Below are 18608 nucleotides of genomic sequence, written 5' to 3'. Positions count from 1 at the left end.
CCGGGCGACCCGGGGCGCTGCGCTCCGGCTCTGGGCGTTGGGCTTTCGGCGAGCCGGGCGGGAGCAGCGGGATGGCGGCGGCGGCGGGCGAGGCGCGCCGGGTGCTGGTGTACGGCGGCAGGGGCGCGCTGGGCTCCCGATGCGTGCAGGCGTTCCGGGCCCGCAACTGGGTAATTCGGCCTGGTCTCCGGCGGCTGGGGCGAGCGGCACGTTGGTGTTGGGTGGCAGGTGTGCACGCTGGTGATGGGGGAGCATCGGGGCCTGCCCGGGCACGCTGGGGCCCGTGTGCGCACCGGCCTGAGTGCTCGCGCGTGCATGCTCGGGTCTGCCGTGCCTGGCCCCGCGTGTGTGCCCACGCTGCGCCCGAGGTGCCGGGCCCTTGCTGTGCAAGGAGGTGGGGGATGGGGCTGCTCGCTCGGGCTCGGCCAGGCCCGGAGAGAATTCCAGAGCGCGACGGAGAGGAGCGGGCTTGAGACTCGGGGAGAGACAACGAGGAGGCGGCTCTGGGATCACACTGCCAGGCGCGGGCCACTATTGCGTAACGCCCTCGAATCTCACTTTCCTCATCCGTAAAATGGAGATAACGTTAGTATTTACCCCTTAGGGGATTGTGCGCCTTGAATGAGATCACTGGTGTGGTTGTAAAGCACCTGACTCGTGGTAAAAACTCTTTAAATGTCAGCCATGAGTATTACCATAATTACCCGGTTCCTTTAGTCCACTCTGGACCTGGTATTTTGAAGGCGTAGCCTCGCAAATGCTGGTGGCTTCTTGTTTTGCGAAGACTATTTCGACTACTTTGCATCGTCGGGTGTTGCTCCCTGTAGGGTGCAAGTAGGGGTGGCGCTGACCTCTGGCCCGAGACCCTCCCTGCGATCCTGGTGGAGACTCCGCCCTGTCTCTCCTCGCTGCAGCTGTCACTTGCACAAAATGTGCTGGAGCTCTGGGGAGCTTTGTCTCAGGGGTTTAGTTAGTAGCAGCAGGAACCAGGGAGACAGGGTCCCAGGGTTTCCTTCCAGCTCAGAACCTGATATAGGACTTCTAAGGGATTCTCAGCACACCACCGTCTTCCTGCTCTCAACAGGCGCCTTCCAGGCTCTGAGGGGTGACCGTGGGGAACTTGTAAGGAGTGTTGGCCAGGGGCGGGGCACCGTGTTCCTACATACTCTTAATTTCATTTACTCTTCTCCAAACTTGGATATAGCGGATCCTGTTGGTATCCATGTGTTACAGATATGAGGGCTGTGAGTTCCCCTGGTGGGGGCACTTGGTAAAATCTGGCAAGCTGATTTACCTCTGACTGTCCCCCCCCCCCTTCCCCTTCATTTCTAGGAGCTCTGGGAGGGGCTACAACCTGGTGTATGTGTCTGTGTCCCCTGTGGCTGGTGACATGGAAGTAGTGAGTGTTGTTGAATGGAATCTGTGTTCTTCAAAGCTTGTGGTAGAGATACTTATCTCCAGGGCCTGTGGACCTTGGGGCCCTGGGAACTTTCTTTTTTTTTTTTTTTTTAATTTTTATTTTTTAATTTTTTTATGATAGTCACACAGAGAGAGAGAGAGAGAGAGGCAGAGACACATGCAGAGGGAGAAGCAGGCTCCATGCACCGGGAGCCCGATGTGGGATTCGATCCCGGGTCTCCAGGATCGCGCCCTGGGCCAAAGGCAGGCGCCAAACCGCTGCGCCACCCAGGGATCCCAGGGGCCCTGGGAACTTTCTGAGAAAGAATTGGGTGTCACTTGTGCTAGGAGCTTTTTCAGTTAATTTTCACACTAGCCTTGTTAATTGTTAACCCCCATGAGAAAGCCACAATACTGCAGGATGAGGACCCAGAGCCATCCCTCTGTGCTCTAGGGCAGGGGTCTGAAAACTAGTCCTCCAAAGGCTGAACCTGGCCTGCCAGTACAGCTCAAGAACTAAGAATGGTTTCACATTTTTAAATGGGAGAAAAAAAAAAAGAATACTGTTTTGTGATACATGAAAATTAAACGAAATTCACATTTCTGGAGTTTTATTGGAATATAGCCACACCCATTCATGTATCTGTATTGTCTGTGGTTGCTCTGGGGTTCCAATAGCAGATCTGAGTTTTTGCAACACAGACCGTAAAGCTAGCAGAATATTTGGCCCTTTACACCAAAGATTTTTGCAGGCCCTGGTCTAAGGGTCTCTAGAAGTGCAGGGTTTATCTTCAGAGGTGAGAGTGGAGGAGGAAGGTGAGGTGTTTGGAGGCAGATGAGATGGGCTGGGCTGGGGCTGGGTAAGGGGTAGGCTGGCTGAAGCCAGATGTCCCTGTAAGGATCCCAAGAGGTCAGTAGTGAGATCCTTTCTCTAGTGGGTTTTCTTTTAAGCTTCTTATCTGTCTCCACTGCCCCCATTTCTGGATGTGGATCTTTAACGGAATGACATCTTACTGTCTCTTGACCAAAGCTGTTTTCTCTTTCACGCCAGTGGGTTGCCAGCATTGATGTGGTGGAGAATGAAGAGGCCAGTGCTAGCGTCGTGGTTAAAATGACAGACTCATTTACGGAGCAGGCTGACCAGGTAATTCCAGAAAGAGACCCCCCCCCCACACCCAAGCACTGTAGGATGGAGACCCTAGGAGGGGAGTGGTTTCCACTGGTGGTGTGTTCTTTTTTTTTTTTTTTTTCCAACTAGTATTTTCTGTGAAAGACATTTGTGCTCATTGAGGGAAATTTGGAAAAATTAAAAAAAAAACAAACAAAAAAGAAGATAAATTACTTGTAATCCATTTCTAGATAGCTCAATGTTCACGTTTTGGCCCATTTTCTTGTCTTTTCTATGCATGCTATATGTTTTTAGTTTTATAAGTTGAGATAATCTTGTATTTTATATTTTATGGTCAACTTTTTTTAACTTAATTTAAATACTGCAGACCACTTAAAAAAACTCCTGTGTGTCAGCGTGTGATTTTTAATTTCCTTAGTTTCCACTTCCTGCACATGTGTTTTGCAGTTTTTCTTTTTTACCATTATCAAGAATCCTGTGGTGAACATCTTTGTTTCCATCTCTGATTATTTAGGATGCATTCTAAAAAGTGGAGCTTCCTGGTTCAAAGCATGGATACTAACAAAACAGATTATTTTTAATTATCAAATGATATGCTAATTGTAAAACGAGAAGTCAAATAAATATTAAGTAAACTGTGAAATACCCCGTTTCTCCCCATGATAGGGTCACTGTTGATGGGCGTCTTGGTATAAATATCAGGATGCTCTTAAGTGGGCTGATCTTTCTGGAAGAGCCATTCCCACAAGCTTGTTGGGGGGCTGTACTCTGGTTTTCTTGCCAGCACTGCAGCCCGCATTTCCAAGGAAATCTCCACATCATGCTTTGTGCCATGTGCCATACTTTTGTAAACACTCAATGAAGCAGGCGAGCAGGTGGTGATAGTCCCATTTTATGGCTTGGGAGACCGAGTTTCAGACACTTAAGCGACATGGCCAGCAGGCTAGTGGGTGGTGGAGTAGGGAGCATGGATTTTCTAATAAGAGATTTACTGGGGTGCCTGGGTGGCTTAGCCGGTTGACCATCCCTCCAACTCTTGATTTCGGCTCAGGTCACGATCTCAGGGTCTTTGGATTGAGCCCTTCATTAGACTCCATGCTTAGCTTGGATCCTCAAGGAAATCTGCTTGAGTATTCTCTCTCCCTCTCTAAAATAAATTTAAGAATCTTCAAGAGAAAAAAAAGTCAAGAGAAACTTATTAACAACTTTCATAAGCTCAGGGTCTGCTCTTTGTTTAGTTATGCTTTCTCTAGTAATCTGAACACTGTTGGGACTCTGATGTTTGATGGTCGTTAGCGGAGTTTTAACAAATATTTCAGATTTTAAAAATGATGCATGTATGATGTAGAAAATTCAGTAAAGCAAAAAGGGGGGGGGGATCATTTTTAGTCCCACTATGTAAGTAATGTTTTGTATTTCCTTCCAATCCATTTCTCCAAACGTATACATGTGTTCAGTCTAAAAATTAAAAAAACAAAAACAACCCAAACTGAGCATACTGTCCTGCTCATTTGCTCTTTCTAAAGCATCAGTCTGACAGAGGTTAGTATATATAAAGCCAGCTGACTTCTAGAATATAGATTTTTGTTGTTTTTTTTTTGACATGATCCTGGTGTTTTCTATACTTGTTGATTACCTGTTGGCCTTAATGATAAAACCCAACCTGTTGTTAAGTGTCAGGCACCTGTTCTGAGTGCTTTATTCACATTGATTTGCTTAATCTCTGTAACATTCACAGACCAAAGTTTCTGATTGATTTCTTTCAGAAATGGGGAATTTGAAGCAGGGAAAGGCTCTGGTATTTGCTCAAGGTCAAACAGGTGGGAGGTGTCAGAGCTGGGATTTGAACCTAGGCAATGCGGTTTGATATCTGCCCTCTTGGCAGCATGGGCTGCCTCCCGGCAACATGGCTCCATGTGAACAAAGCAATAATAGCTAAACTAAATGCAAGGAAGCACCCAGGCTTAGGTATTGGCAGCCCTTCTGGATGTGGTTCTCTGTAGTGTTTCTGTGTTTACTGTCTCTTCGATTCCTGTTAATTGCAAGTTTCTGATGTCACGTGCATTTTTGAAATTGTCCTCATCTGAGACTTGACTTGATAGTGCATTTTATTTTAAAAGATTATTTATTTATTTATTAATGAGAGACAGAGACATAGGCAGAGACATAGGCAGAGGGAGAAGCAGGCTCCATGCAGGGACCCTGATGTGGGACTCGATCCCAAACTCATATCACGCCCTGAGCCAAAGACAAAGACAAATGCACAACCGCTGAGCCACCCAGGCGTCCCTTGATAGTGCATTGTAAAGACAAAGATGGAGAGATGCCTTAGTTATTACAAGCTCAGATTTTTAAAACCTTTTACGCTCCCTAACCCCCCACTCACCCAACTAAGAGTTTCTGGACAAACCATGACATCTTTTTGTTTTTAAGGCTTCAGAAAAGGAAATTCAATCCTAACACATGGAAAATTGACCCCCAAGGCAGGAAATTCACTAGAGAGAGTGAGGAGATAAGATGTGAGAAAGACATTAAATCTTTTTTTGGAGGGAAGAGGGAGAGAGAAAATCTTAGGCAGCCTCCACACCCAACATGGAGCCCTTAATGGGGCTTGATCTCAGGACTTTGAGATCACGTCTTGATTGAAACCCCCCCCCCCCAGCCACCCTGAAAGTCATTCATTAAGTCTAATGAAAAACTATTAGAAAACTATTGGGCAGAGAACAAAATTGGAGGAGGAGGAATTTAAAAATGCATAAATGTGAAAAAAACAAGTCAAACAGGTGTGTTGTTTCTGCAAGCTCTGTACTTCCCTGAAAAGTAGAACATGCACAGGGTTGTGTGTGCATACGGACGTCGGGAGAGATCCAACTTCCAGCAGCTGTGATCTGGCCTCTTGGTAACAGGACTTGATTTAAGCACAAGAGATGGGGGCAGCCTGGCAACCAGGGTAATAGGAGAAAGGTCAACAAATGTAAGGCAGGATTAGATGCGATGATCATGAGTAGAGGCCATGGGGAATTCCAGAATTTCTTACAAGGAAAGATGTAGGTATAGGGTGTAGGGAGAGGAAGGAAAGATTGGTTTCCATTGCCAGAGGATTCTCTTTGAGAGAGTGATTGGGGGCCTCAGAAATTGCTGGAGAAGGAAAGAGGACAGAACATGTTGTCGCTGGCAAAGATACACGGTCCCAGGTTAAGTCACCTCAGCCATGCTGGAGAAATGTGAAAGGGCCGTGGTCGATGGCCAGAATTGCCTGTCTTGCCAGATTTTTGTTTTAATAAATTATAACAGAAGGACATGTATATATTTTCAATACTTTAAAAATTTCAGACAGAAGTAAAGAGATAAATGAACACCCAGGCACTTAGTATTTACTAACATTTTACCATGGACTGTGTTTTTTTTAATTGAAGTATAGTTGACTTTTTTTATTGGTCTTAAAAATATTTCTCATTGGCATTTTGATTTGGGGTTGCAAGTGAAAAGGATTTTTGTATTGAGGGGACAAGAGAATTGATTATCTCACTATGATTCTGTGATGCCTGAAGAAAGTTTGGAAGGAAATATACCAGCAGGTTAGCTGTGGGTATCGATGCTCTGTGAATTTTTTAAAGTCTTCTCCTACTTTTCTTTATTCATTTTTTTATTAAGGATTTTATTTATTTATTTGACAGAGAAGGATACAACACGGGTGGGGGAGGGGTAGTGGGAGAGGGAGAAGCAGGCTCACTGAGCAGGGAGTAGGTAGGATGTGGGGCTTGATCCCAGGGCCCTATGATTGATCATGACCGACCAAAGGCAGACCTCTAACTGACTGAGCCATCCAGGCAGCCCCATCTTTATTAGTTGTTTTATTCCAGGCATGCTTATGTCCCAACCTTTTAGAATGTTCACAAGAAGACACTAGACTGCTTTATAAAAATCACATTGAAATGTAGTTGGGGTTTACCATCTGACATGCTTATTAGAGATTGGTCCTGCATCTACATTTTCAAAGTGTTGTTCACCTGTTTAGGGTTACCTGATGGTTTATGCGCCTTCCCTCCCTTTCGTTTAAGGTGACTGCTGAGGTCGGAAAGCTCTTGGGTGAAGAGAAGGTGGATGCGATCCTTTGTGTGGCTGGAGGCTGGGCTGGGGGCAACGCCAAATCCAAGTGTGAGTCCTTTTTTGCATTAACCATTCATTCTTGTCTGCTCTTTGTCCAGCTGGCACAGATTGGGGCCATCCTATTTGCCAGGCCTGATGTTTTTCTATATTTCTCCCAGAATCTTTGCAGTAGCTCTGTGAAGTAGGGATTAACCTCCCATGGGACAGATGAAGGAAAAGCTCCCCATAAACGGGGTTAGGGGATGGGGGATGTTGAGTTTGAAGTTTAAAATAGAAGCAGAGGGCATAGCTCAATCAGTTGAGCATCTGCCTTCAGCTCAGGTCCTGATCCAGGGACCCTGGGATCGAATCTTGTGTCGGGCTTCCTGCTTTTTGGGGAGCCTGCTTTTCCCTCTCCCTCTGCCTCTGTCTCTCCGTTTCTCATGAATAAATAAATTTAAAAATCTTAAAAAAAAAAAAAAACATAGAAGCAGAATGAAATTATCATTGTTTCTACCCTAATCTTTCAGGGCCTACAAGGATTCAACATTGAGTATGTATTAAAGCTGAGTCCATTTCTCAACTTCTTCTTATGAAAATTTCCAAATACATAGAGAAGTTGGAAGAACAGTTCCTTGAAAACCACGTGCCCTCTATCTAGATTCAGTAATTACCATTTGGCGTCCTTGCACTCTCTTGCCTTCTGGTGTGGGTGTATCCTGCATGTGTGATTTTTTATTAAGCATTTGAAAGTACATTGACATTTGGCCATCCTTCGGCATGTATCTTCAGGGAGTAAACCCATTCTCCTATGTTCTAATAATACCATTTCCATACCTAAGAAAGTTAATAATAATTCTATAAGACTAATAATATTCAGCCTGGATTCAAATTCCTCAATGTGTTCCAAATCTTATATCATTATTTGTTTGTTTGTTTGTTTTTACCCCATCTAAATATTCCAGTCAGGGTTTGTGCATTGCATTCTGTTGTTATTTTTAGTCTGTTAATTTAGATTTTTTTTTTCCTGTGATCAACTTGGTGAGTTTGGGCATTTTTGCCATAGAATGTCCCAGAGGCCCCCGTCAAAGCTGTTTTAAAAAGGAATGGATTTGGGGTCACCTCGGTGGTTCAGAGCTTGAGTGTCTGCCTTTGGCTCAGGTCATGATCCCGGGGTCCCAGGATTGAGTCCCACATCAGGCTCCCTGCAAGGAGCCTGCTTCTCCCTCTGCCTGTGTCTCTGCCTCTCTCTCTGTCTCTCATGAATAAATAAATAAAATCTTTAAAAAAAAAAAAAAAGGAATCGATTTTCTGTGAAATCAGTTAAATGTAAAATTGGTATTTTGTGGGGTGATCAGGTTGGTGAAACATGCTTGATGGCCTTTTGTGTGTTTTGGGAACAAGAATTGATACTTTTTTGTCTAGTCCTTTATAGCCAAGAAATGCAGTCAGCATCTTGGTTATCACCTCCTGAAGACCCCTCCTCCTGTATCAGGAGAGCTTTCTTTCTAGATTATGGGTGTCTTGCCCGGCTGGTGATGTGATATACGTTACCACTTAATCCCTGCTACGTCTCAGGCAAAGCCAGAGGGTTAAAATAAGTGTGAAATGGTTGTTATATCAGTTTTCTTTTAAAGAGCCTTTAAAGCCAGTATTAAACTTCCAGCCATAAAAAAATGTAGCTCTATAAAAATCCTCTTGATGCCCATGCAGTACTCAGCCCTCAGATTTTTATCACAGGTAAAATCTGACTTAGACATACGGCTTCTTATTACACATCTAATGCCTTTCATCGTCCCCTTCCTTTAAGATGTTCTGTAGGGTAGAATGATTTTTGAGGTGAAGCCAGTCCAGCATATTTGTTAACAGTCCTCATTGACTGGCTAAAATTTTACCAGCGGGCAGGTGAAGGAGCTGAGATGTGGGTAATCACACGGTCTGGATTCGAACCCAAGTCTCTGACCACAGGCCCTGTTCTGTTTGGACTGGACCTTGCAGTCAGGGACCAGGAGAGCAGGAGAGGCTCTCTGCGCTTCCTTGTTAGACGCCGTGAGCAGAGCTCACCTTCCACTTTCTTCACTGCGAATGCTGAGCTCGTGTGTTGTTCTTTCTTTGCTCAGCTCTCTTTAAAAACTGTGACCTGATGTGGAAGCAGAGCATGTGGACATCAACCATCTCCAGCCACTTGGCCACCAAGCACCTCAAGGAAGGAGGCATCCTAACCTTGGCTGGTGCCAAGGCTGCCCTGGATGGGACTCCTGGTAAGCCTTCATTTCCCGGTCTGTGAAATGGGAGCGAGTGCTCGCTTCGGCAGCACATGTACTAAAATTGTGAAATGGGAGCGCTTACTCTTGCCCACTGGGTTGCTGGGCACTCTGCTGAGGTGAGGGACCTGGGAGCCTTTTACCCTCCAAGATGCTTCACAGATAGGTGGAGTAGGTGGAGTCTGCTTCCTTCAGGCCTGGATCTCTTTAGGGGAAGGACTCCTGACCCTTCTGCTTGCGTTGTCTTCCTGTTGGTGGTGGATACAGGATCCTGTAATCTGGCATGCCCACCCGCTTCATTTATCTGGGATCCACCCAGGGAGTGGTGCTGAGCTAGATTTTAATCAGTTAATAAACAAGTTTTATCATCATCATATCACACTGTGTCCGTAGGTCCCTGGGAAGCAGCCCAGCCTCTGAAAACGGTGGGGGCCGTTAGAGTAAGAGAAGCTAGCTGCGAATTCCTCACTTGAGCTGGGTGGCTTCAAACAGATTATTTGATATCTTTGACCAAATCCTGCTGTAGTTTCTTTAATTGTCAAGTGAGAGTAACGCCTCCCCAAAGTGTAGCTATGTGGCATTTGAGGCATGGACGTGTATGCAGTGCCCAGTATGCCCCGAGCCTTCTTACAGCCACTCTCTTCCTTTTGTGTATATTCTCATTTGTATATTATCATTTAATCCCAAGGCGGTCGGTTATTACCTTTCTCGTTCACAGGGAAGCTAACTAGAACTTAGAGAGGTGAAGTGACTGATTGTTATATAATAAGTGACCTGCAAATTTACTTTGAACCAAAACCCTGATCATTTCTAAATGGTGTGCTTGTTCTCCAGTATCACATGGGTGGATGCTTTCCTTTTATATTTTTATGCCCAGTGTGACAATGGACCATGCCCCTGATGGGGCTTTATTTTTTTTTTTTAATTTTTATTTATTTATGATAGTTACACACAGAGAGAGAGAGAGAGAGAGAGAGAGAGAGAGAGAGAGAGAGAGAGGCAGAGACACAGGCAGAGGGAGAAGCAGGCTCCATGCACCGGGAGCCCGACGTGGGATTCGATCCTGGGTCTCCAGGATCGCGCCCTGGGCCAAAGGCAGGTGCCAAACCGCTGCGCCACCCAGGGATCCCCCTGATGGGGCTTTAAATAGAAATTTATTTCCACACAGTTCCTGGAGTCTGGAAAGTCTAAGATGAAGGTGCTGGCAGGGTTGGTGTCTTCTGAGGCCTGTCTCCTTGGCTTGCAGGCGGCGTCTTTTCCCCCCGGGTTCCCTCTGTGTGTGTCTGTGTCCTGACCTCCTCTTGTAAGGAGACCCATCAGATTGCATTAGAGCCACCACAAAAGACCTCATTTTAGCTTAATGACACCTTTAAAGACCTTGTCTCCAAATACAACCACTTTCTGAGGTGCTGCAGGTTAGGACTTCAACACATGATTTTTGGATATATAATTCAACCCATAACACTCCCTTTGGGATAAGGCTAATGAAACTTGAGTGGTATGGGGCTTACAGCACAGGGGGGGCAGAAAGTGTCTACCTCTACTATCTAGGCAAGCTCATCTCTTGAAAAAAGGAGAGGAGGGGTTTTTTTGGGGGGAGGGGGTAGCCTTTTTAGTAAGTGGTAGAGAACTTGAATGCCTTTTTCAATTTTAATCTAAGTCACTGAAGTGTGAGGCTCTTACAAATTAACGATTTCTTGTCACTCATTTTTATTCCATGTCTTGGAGCATATGATCTTACAAGTCCACAGCGCTTGCAGTAATTAATGCTGTGTAAATGTTAGATGTTAGTTTGGTGGAGATCGGATTTTTCTTAAAGGTGACATACAGCAGGGGCACTGGAAAGTGAGTCGAGATATGAGTGAATAGCTTGACATTTAAAAAAGAAAACCCTACGACCAAACGACTAATTTTTCTAAAAGACAGAACAGTCTCTTTATGTTGGTTTTTAAATATCTTTTTTATTTATTTATAGTTTCAGATACTGGTTAAGACTACAGGTTCTGGAACCACACCAGTTGGTCTTTGGTTGTGGTTTGGCCACTTACTATGCAACATTTGGCAAGTTACTTAACCTCTCTGGGCCTCAGTTTTATCATCTATAAAATGGGGGTAAAAAGTACCTCCTCTATATGGTGATTGTGACTTATAAATGTCTTAATGGACATAAATGGCTCAGAAAGATATTACAGGGGCACTAGTCAATGTGAAAATTATTTATTACTATTTATTATTATTATTTCTTATTACTTATTCCAGACTGACTTTAAAAGCCCAGCGATTTCTGCTTCATATATCAATAAGCTTATTCATTTTTAAGTTCTTAGTTAGGTGTTGTTAAATTTATTTGAGTCAGGGAGTCTTTAAACTTTGATTTGGAACCTGGGGAAATATGTGTATAATCTAAAAGTAAATGACAAACAGCCTTAGTGGTCCTTCAGATACAAGAAAGGTTGTTCAAAACGGGAAAGTTTTCTCTTAGAAAAGCGCTCAGAAAACCCCACTCTCCTACGTCCCAGCTTGTATTTACAGACTATCTCCTGGTGGATAAACTATCAGAATGAGGGTGACCACTCTTTTACCACTTAGGGATCTGTGCTGTGTTTGGAAATCAGTCTTTAGGGACAACACCAATCCTTTTAATAATTGGGAGGAAGGTATTTATCTTCTTCATGAATGCACGAATTTTTTTTTTTTTTTTTTTTGCATCTTGCAAATGATCTCCTTACCCACATTGTATAGAATCCTGTGGAATTAAACCGTTAGGGTCTGGTAGCTTGTTGGTGGTTGCTTGTTTCTTTCTTCATTGTGTCATTTGAATGGAATGAGGAGGGGGCCCTGGATGTCTGTTGGGGCCTGGTGCTGCATGCATAGATTCGTGCACTGGTTTATTTTAATTGTGCAGAGTTCGGGGCACCTGGGTGGCTCAGTGGTTGAGTGTCTGCCTTTGGCTCAGGTCGTGATCCTGGGATCCTGGAATGGAGTCCTGCATAGGGCTCCCCACAGGGAGTCTGCTTCTCCCTCTGCCTGTGTTTCTGCCTCTCTCTTTCTCTCTCTTCTCTTTCTCTGTCTTATGAATAAATAAATAAAATCTTAAAAAAATTAATCATGCAGAGTTCGTCAGGTCTTTGTGTCCCTGTTGGCTTCCTTCCCCCGATTAGACATAGAAGCCAGAGGTGGTGAAATCTTCTCGTGCTTCTAAATAACTCTTTGAGACCTTGACCCTTTTTTGCAATCCAGGGGTGTTGGAACGCTTAGTGATTGGTTCCTCAGTGGGGCTGTGATCCCCACCTCCCCTGGACATTGGATGCCTCCTGGACTGTTATACTCTGAACAGTGTGAGTGCTGGGGTTTTCTAAGGAGGCTGCTGATCTGGAGGAGAGGCATTTACAGCGACTAAACCTTGCTTCTCTGTTGGTTGATGAGAATCCACAGTTGGGTGCTATGGAGGAGAGAGACTGGGTTCATGCCACCCATCCGTGGGACAAATGGAAACCTGTCCTAGTAAAAGGCCTGCCTTGCTTCAGTCTGCAAACATTCACTGACCGGCGGGAGGAAAGGAAAGTTAGTAGGTGGCATGTGTACTTAGGTGATAGTTGTTCCACTTCTATATTTGGTAAACAGCGAGTGGGACTCCAGGGTATGTTACTTCTGTTCACTTGACAGGAAACGTTTATTGAGCGCCCACCCTGTGCTGAGCCCACAGGTAAGTACATTATCGCCATTTACCAGGTAGGGGTAACGGGGTTAGAAAGGTTTTGAGAACTTACCCGGATCTCTTCAGTGGTGAGTGGAAGAGCTGGGATTTGAACTCGGGCAGCCTGCACTCCAGATGACTGCTCTGTCGTGCCCACAAGCATTTTTCCATCCGAGGGAGTTGCATGACCTTTAACCTTGGTGTAAGTCTGTGTATGAGGCTGGGCACCTGACACACCCTGTCTGCACCTCAGCAGTACAAATAACATCAACTTTGTGGTTTTTATGATAAATGCTATGTGCTGGGTGAATAACAAGTGCTCTTGAGGGGACTTGGGTGGCTCAGCGGTTTGGCGCCTGCCGTTGGTCCAGGGCATGATCCTGGAGTCCCGGGATCGAATCCCACGTCAGGCTCCCTGCATGGAGCCTGCTTCTCCCTCTGCCTGTGTCTCTGCCTCTCTCTCTCTCTCTGTTTCTCATGAATAAATAAATAAAATCTTAAAAAAAAAGTGCACTTGAATATTAGGTTCCTTTCACTTCTCTCTGCAGGTGTCCATCCTTTTCTTCCTCCCCAACTGGCGTGGTGTTCTGCAGACACACACGTGGTGGCCACTGGTCACTGACCTGTCTTCCCCCCCTTCCGCAGGGATGATTGGCTACGGCATGGCCAAGGGTGCTGTTCATCAGCTCTGCCAGAGCCTCGCCGGGAAGAACAGCGGCATGCCTTCCGGCTCTGCGGCCATCGCCGTACTCCCGTAAGTGGTGGGGGCTCCCCGTCCGCTACCCACCTCTGCCCACTGCCAGGAGTCCACATGTGAGCAGCTTTCCACCAGGGACTTGGCTTCTAAAATTTGCCAGAGGCCCTGAAGATACTTCTTCGGATGTTGGGAGTATCCCGGGCTGTCCACAGTAGCTGATTGGCTGATGGGTCGGTCTGTCTGTCTGTCTTTACTCTGTCTTTGTTTGTTTTGTTTTGTTTTTTTTCCTTTCCTCCATCGTCCCTCTGCCTCTCCTTAATAAAAGTAATCTACACGTTTTATTTTAATATTTGTAGTTCTTTCAAGTCATTACAAGGCCAGTGGAAGAGAGATTGTATTTAGTGTTTGTGTGTGTTATTGTGTGTGTGTGGGGGGACATATCTGAGGGACAATACGGGACACTGGGAGATGATCTTGTGACCAGGAGGAAGGTCCTCGCTAGTCAGCTGTCCCAGGCAAGGCAGCTGCTTTGGATGTAGGGTTCCTTTCTGCTGGAATGATTCTAGCACCAACTGGCTTACCTCTTACCTGCAGTTCTTTTTTTTTTCCCCCAAGATTTTATTTATTCATGAGAGACACAGAGAGAGAGGCAGAGACACAGGCAGAGGGAGAAGCAGGCTCCCTGTGGGAAGCCCGATGTGGGACTCGATCCTGGGACCTGGGATCAGCCCTGGGCCGAAGGCAGACGCTCAGCTGCTGAGCCTCCCGGGCGTCCCTTGCCTGCAGTTCTATAAAGTACATGTTGGGACTGCGAGGGCCCTGGGCTTTCTGGGTCCCTTTCATTTGTGAGCTTCTGTGACCTGCTCTGCCAGCTACTTTGAATTATTCCTCAGGCTTCACTGTTTTTGGCGAAGAGTCCTACCTGCCTGAATCCTGTCTTTTCATAAGATTTTGTAGAAAACATGTTTGCCGCAAAAATAAAGGATGAAACGGTCTTTTTCCCCTTATTTAAAAGAATGTTATTCTTATTAGCCTTAAAAAGCCCTGAGAAGAGTCTGCTGCATTTTAGGGAGTGAATAAAGATGTAAACAGCGAAGCAGTTTACTTAATAAAGACTGTAGGTAAGAACAGGCAGGACTGTGTTTAAAGAGGCTCTTTCGTTTGGTTCTGTCTGCCTGAGGGGTGAGTCCCAAAGCCCCTCACTGAATGATGCTTAGACGTGGTCTCTGTAATGTGGGGCTTCCTGGCTCCTCTCCGATTGTCCTCTTGTGGTCTCCCCATGTAAACACGGCCACCTTGGTGCCAGAAACTCACGGTGTGTTTTCCTGGCCAAGGAGGTCGGGGCAGCAGTGGGGAGGCACACATGACAGGGCTGTGTCTGTGCACCGCAGGGTTACCCTGGACACCCCGATGAACAGGAAATCCATGCCCGAGGCCGACTTCAGTTCCTGGACCCCCTTGGAGTTCCTGGTTGAGTGAGTATTGACATCATGCCATAACGTGGGCAGCTTCCTGCCTGGGTTCCTGCCTTTTACAGACCAGGGGCCATGCCAGGTTCTCTCCTCTAACCAGTCCAGGTGGCTCTGGGAGGTTACCAGGCCCCTGAGGGTGTGTCACACATATATCAGTGTGGATCTCAGGGAGCTGGGGTGAGAGTGCTGATGTGAATCTCGAGCTGACCAGCCTGAGTGCATTGTCGAACTGCTCCAGGCCCCAGTTTTCCTGTCCATATAATGGGTCCGTAGTAATTGTTAAGGGGACTACATGTGGTAGCACTTGGCATAGTGTCTGACCCACACAGTGGGTGCTCGATAAGCCTCCACTCCTGTTAATGGCATCGTCTCTGCTACTGAGGAGCAGCGAGCACTCTGGGAGTAAGATGCTGATCTAGGTGCATAACTGGGCTCTTGGGCCTAAATTAGTGCAGAGCCACAGACCTACAAAAATTATCTTTGTTCCCGAAATCACATTTCCGTGTTTGTGAAGGTGGGTGGCATTTGAAGATCTTGAAAGAGTGAACTTCCTCATTTCTTTCGTGTGTGTGCCTAGATCTCAATTCCCCAAGCCCTCTGTGCAGTAAGCACGTATTCTCCAAGCACCCACTGTGGGCCAGGTGCTGTGCTGGGCCCTGGGGCGGGGACGTAAATAAGGTGCAGTCCTTGCCCTCACCGAGCTGGGGGGACAACCTTACCCTGCAGTGCCAGCAAGTGAGCCGTTCGATAGCTGTTATGCAAGATGTTTGCAAAGTTTGAGATGTGCTTCTGGCCTGAGGTTACATCCCATTTTAATTAAATTGAGGGATATCAGGGACTTTTATTTGATGTTTGGAACTAGTTTTATATAGGCCTTGTTATATGCCAGGTACCATTTTAAGCACTTAAAACTATTATTTAATGTTCACAGCAAGTCAGTGGGGGAAGTTTGAGGACTTGGAGGCATGGGGGCAGGGGAGGTAAGTATCGTGCCTCAGATCACATAGCAGAGCCCAGATCTGAGCTGGGCAGTGTGGCTGCAGAGCTTGTGGTCTCAACGAGGCCCACAGTTCTTTCTGCCAGCCACGGTTTGAATTGTGTTTTGCATTTAAAAACATGTTTTGTTTTGTTTTTTAAAGCCAGCACTTCCAGCAACATCTCTGACCTAGACGCTAGATGGAACATTTGGGGTCAGGTGTCTGAATTAGTGCCACGCCATAGGTCCACAGAGGGTGGCTGGGGCAGCCATCCTTTGTTCCAGAAATCATGACCCCATTTGTGAGATTTGAAAACACACAGGGGACACCTGGGTGGCTCAGTGGTTGAGCGTCTGCCTTTGGCTAAGGGTGTGATCCTGGAGTCCTAGGATCAAGTCCCACACTGGGCTCCCCACGTGGAGCCTGCTTCTCCCTCTGCCCATGTCTCTGCCTCTGTGTGTGTCTCATGAATAAATAAATAAAACCTTAAAAAAAAAAAAAGAAAAAGAAAATGTATAAAGCTTATCTTCTTTGTTCTAGAACCTTCCATGACTGGATCACAGGGAAGAACCGGCCGAGTTCAGGAAGCCTAATCCAGGTGGTAACCACGGAGGGGAAGACGGAGCTTACCCCCGCATATTTTTAAGCTTCATCTCAGTGCCTGTTAGGGACCTGCCAGAAGAGTCGTGTATCTCAGTGTGACTGTGTCCGGTCCTGTGTTTTCTGTAATCTTGTTTGTGGTACGAGATAGTGAGTCCTGTTTTTCCTCTCTCCTCATGTGCATTTGTTCTCCTCGGACAGTGTAAAATGTTTATGGTAAATAAAAATGTGTGAGGGTGGAGGCCCGCGGAGAGCACCATTGGTCTGTTAGCTGTGTAAGTTTGGGAGGTCTTGAATGGGCCCCTCTTGTATCTGTCATCTCGAATTGCATTTGAGACAGGGATTCTCTGTTCCTGACAGTGCCTGTTGTCTAGTTCAGAGATTTGTTGATGATTGGGGATGTCTGGGGGTCTGAGTTATTGAATGTTATGTTTATGTCACGGACCTAGTTTTTGGAGCCTCGAATGGAACTGCCTTAAAACTTTTGTGGTATAAGCAAAATCCTGTGGACTCCGTGAAGATATCTTTTCCTGTGCAGTTGCCAAAAGTGCAACAGAACTACTTGTGATTATTTGGAATTTATCTTCCTAATAAACACAATTTATTGTGTTGTCTTCTTTAATCAACTGTGGCTTAAACATAGTCATAGATTAATGTACCACAGTCATGGGAAGGGGGCAGACTCAAAGCCTGAGATATGATTTTTTTTTAAGATTTTATTTTTGATGAGAGACACAGAGAGGCAGAGACATAGGCAGAGGGAGAAGCAGGCTCCCTGCAAGGAGCCCCATGCGGGACCTGGTCCCAGGACCCTGGGATCACGACCTGAGCTGAAGGCAGACACTCCAATCACTGAGCCACCTAGGTGCCCCTAAAACAATTTTTATAGAGGTAAAATTCAAATAACAAAATGAAGCATTTATAAGTGAAAAATTCAATAGCATTTAGTGTGTTCACAGTGCTCTTTCACCACCACAGCGCTGTTTGGTCCTTTTTTTTTTTTTTAAGATTTTTTTATTCATGAGAGAGAGAGGCAGAGACACAGGCAGAGGGAGAAGCATGCTCCATGCCAGGAGCCCGATGCGGAACTTGATCCCAGGACTCCAGGGTCACGCCCTGGGCTGAAGGCAGGCACCAAACCGCTGAGCCACCAGGGATCCCCATGTCTAGTTCTAAAATACAATCATCATCATTGCTTCTCGGCCTTTTGGCTAAGATCAAGTGTAAAATACACTCATCACACAAAATTAAACCCCAGACCCACTCAACAGTTAGTCCCCATTCCCCATGCCCCCAGGCCCTGGCAACTGCTAATCCGCTTTCAATCTCCATGAAATGACCTATTCTGAATATATCATGTAAATGGAATCTGGCAACCTGCAGATTTTGGTGCGTGACTTCTCTCACTCAGCGTGTTTTCCAGGCTCAGACATGTAGCCGATGTCAGTGATGTAGGAATGAGTTAGGGGCAGATGGGGCTAGGCAGGGAAAGATAAGGGAAAGGCCCAGAGTCCGGCTCCCAGAAATTTTTGGGCTCCCATAAACCCCAAAGACACCGAAAGGCCGAGTCAGGCCTACCCATCCCAAGAAAATACATTAGACAGGAAAAACAGGAAAATAATAAACCTGGCTCCCTAGCTCCAAAATGTTAGGGAATATCTCCCTTTGATGGTTACTAAGTAATCAGAGAAACTCCCCAGACCACAAAGAAATAAGTCATTAAGGTGTTATCAATAGTCCCTGCTCAAACCAAGACTGCGCAAGAATCTTAAGGCCATGGGCTCCCTAGGCTCTCAATAAAGGGTCAGCCAAAAAGCTCTCCATGGCAACCCTGTTGGGTCCCTCTCACTTCTGAGAGCTTTCTCTGTATCTCTGCTTAATAAACTTCTATCGCTTTGTTCACTCTTGTCTTCGAGACAAGAACCAAGCTCTCCAGTATCATCGGGACTTTGTTCTCTCTTGTGGCCAAACAGTATTCCATTGTTTGCGTCTATGACAAGTAGCTCATCCACTGGTGCGTTGGTAGATCTATAGATGGGTTCTGCCTTGAATAGTGCGGCTGTGAGCATTCAGGTGGTACTGGTTTCCGGTTCTTGCGGATAGAGTGGGATTGCTCGGGATTGCTTGGTCATTTGGCAATTCTGCGTTTCACTGAGGAGACTTTCCTGATCCTTACGTTCTACTTTGTAGGGGCCAAGGGCAGGCCATCCCGAGATGGGCCACTTCAGCATGATGAATACTGTGAGCTGAAGGCAGTGAAGAGCTCAAAAGAAACATGCCCCTCC

The 18608-nt window shown here is 46.0% G+C and overlaps 1 protein-coding gene across 1 annotated transcript; it reads left to right on the top strand.

Annotated features, from left to right (window-relative positions):
* The first annotated feature begins 14 nt into the window (after positions 1–14).
* Positions 15–16945, top strand: QDPR (quinoid dihydropteridine reductase). The gene is made up of 7 exons (XM_055326601.1): positions 15–170; positions 2450–2542; positions 6589–6685; positions 8737–8877; positions 13223–13331; positions 14666–14749; positions 16264–16945. The coding sequence occupies exons 1-7, from the start codon at positions 72–74 to the stop codon at positions 16367–16369; spliced, it is 729 nt and encodes a 242-aa protein (XP_055182576.1). The 5' UTR covers positions 15–71; the 3' UTR covers positions 16370–16945.
* Positions 16946–18608: the final 1663 nt, after the last annotated feature.

Source organism: Nyctereutes procyonoides, unplaced genomic scaffold (assembly GCF_905146905.1).
Source record: "Nyctereutes procyonoides isolate TBG_1078 unplaced genomic scaffold, NYPRO_anot_genome, whole genome shotgun sequence".
Classification (NCBI taxonomy): Eukaryota; Metazoa; Chordata; class Mammalia; order Carnivora; family Canidae; genus Nyctereutes; species Nyctereutes procyonoides.
The sequence above is the reverse complement of the archived record's forward strand: the minus strand, read 5'-3'. Positions and strand labels throughout refer to the sequence as shown.

Excerpts from the sequence above, each read along its gene's own strand:
- QDPR (XM_055326601.1), top strand. The coding sequence starts at position 72 with ATGGCGGCGGCGGCGGGCGAGGCGCGCCGGGTGCTGGTGTACGGCGGC. Across the intron at positions 2,543-6,588 it reads TTACGGAGCAGGCTGACCAG|GTGACTGCTGAGGTCGGAAA; the intron begins GTAATTCCAGAA and ends CTTTCGTTTAAG. Across the intron at positions 13,332-14,665 it reads GCGGCCATCGCCGTACTCCC|GGTTACCCTGGACACCCCGA; the intron begins GTAAGTGGTGGG and ends TGTGCACCGCAG.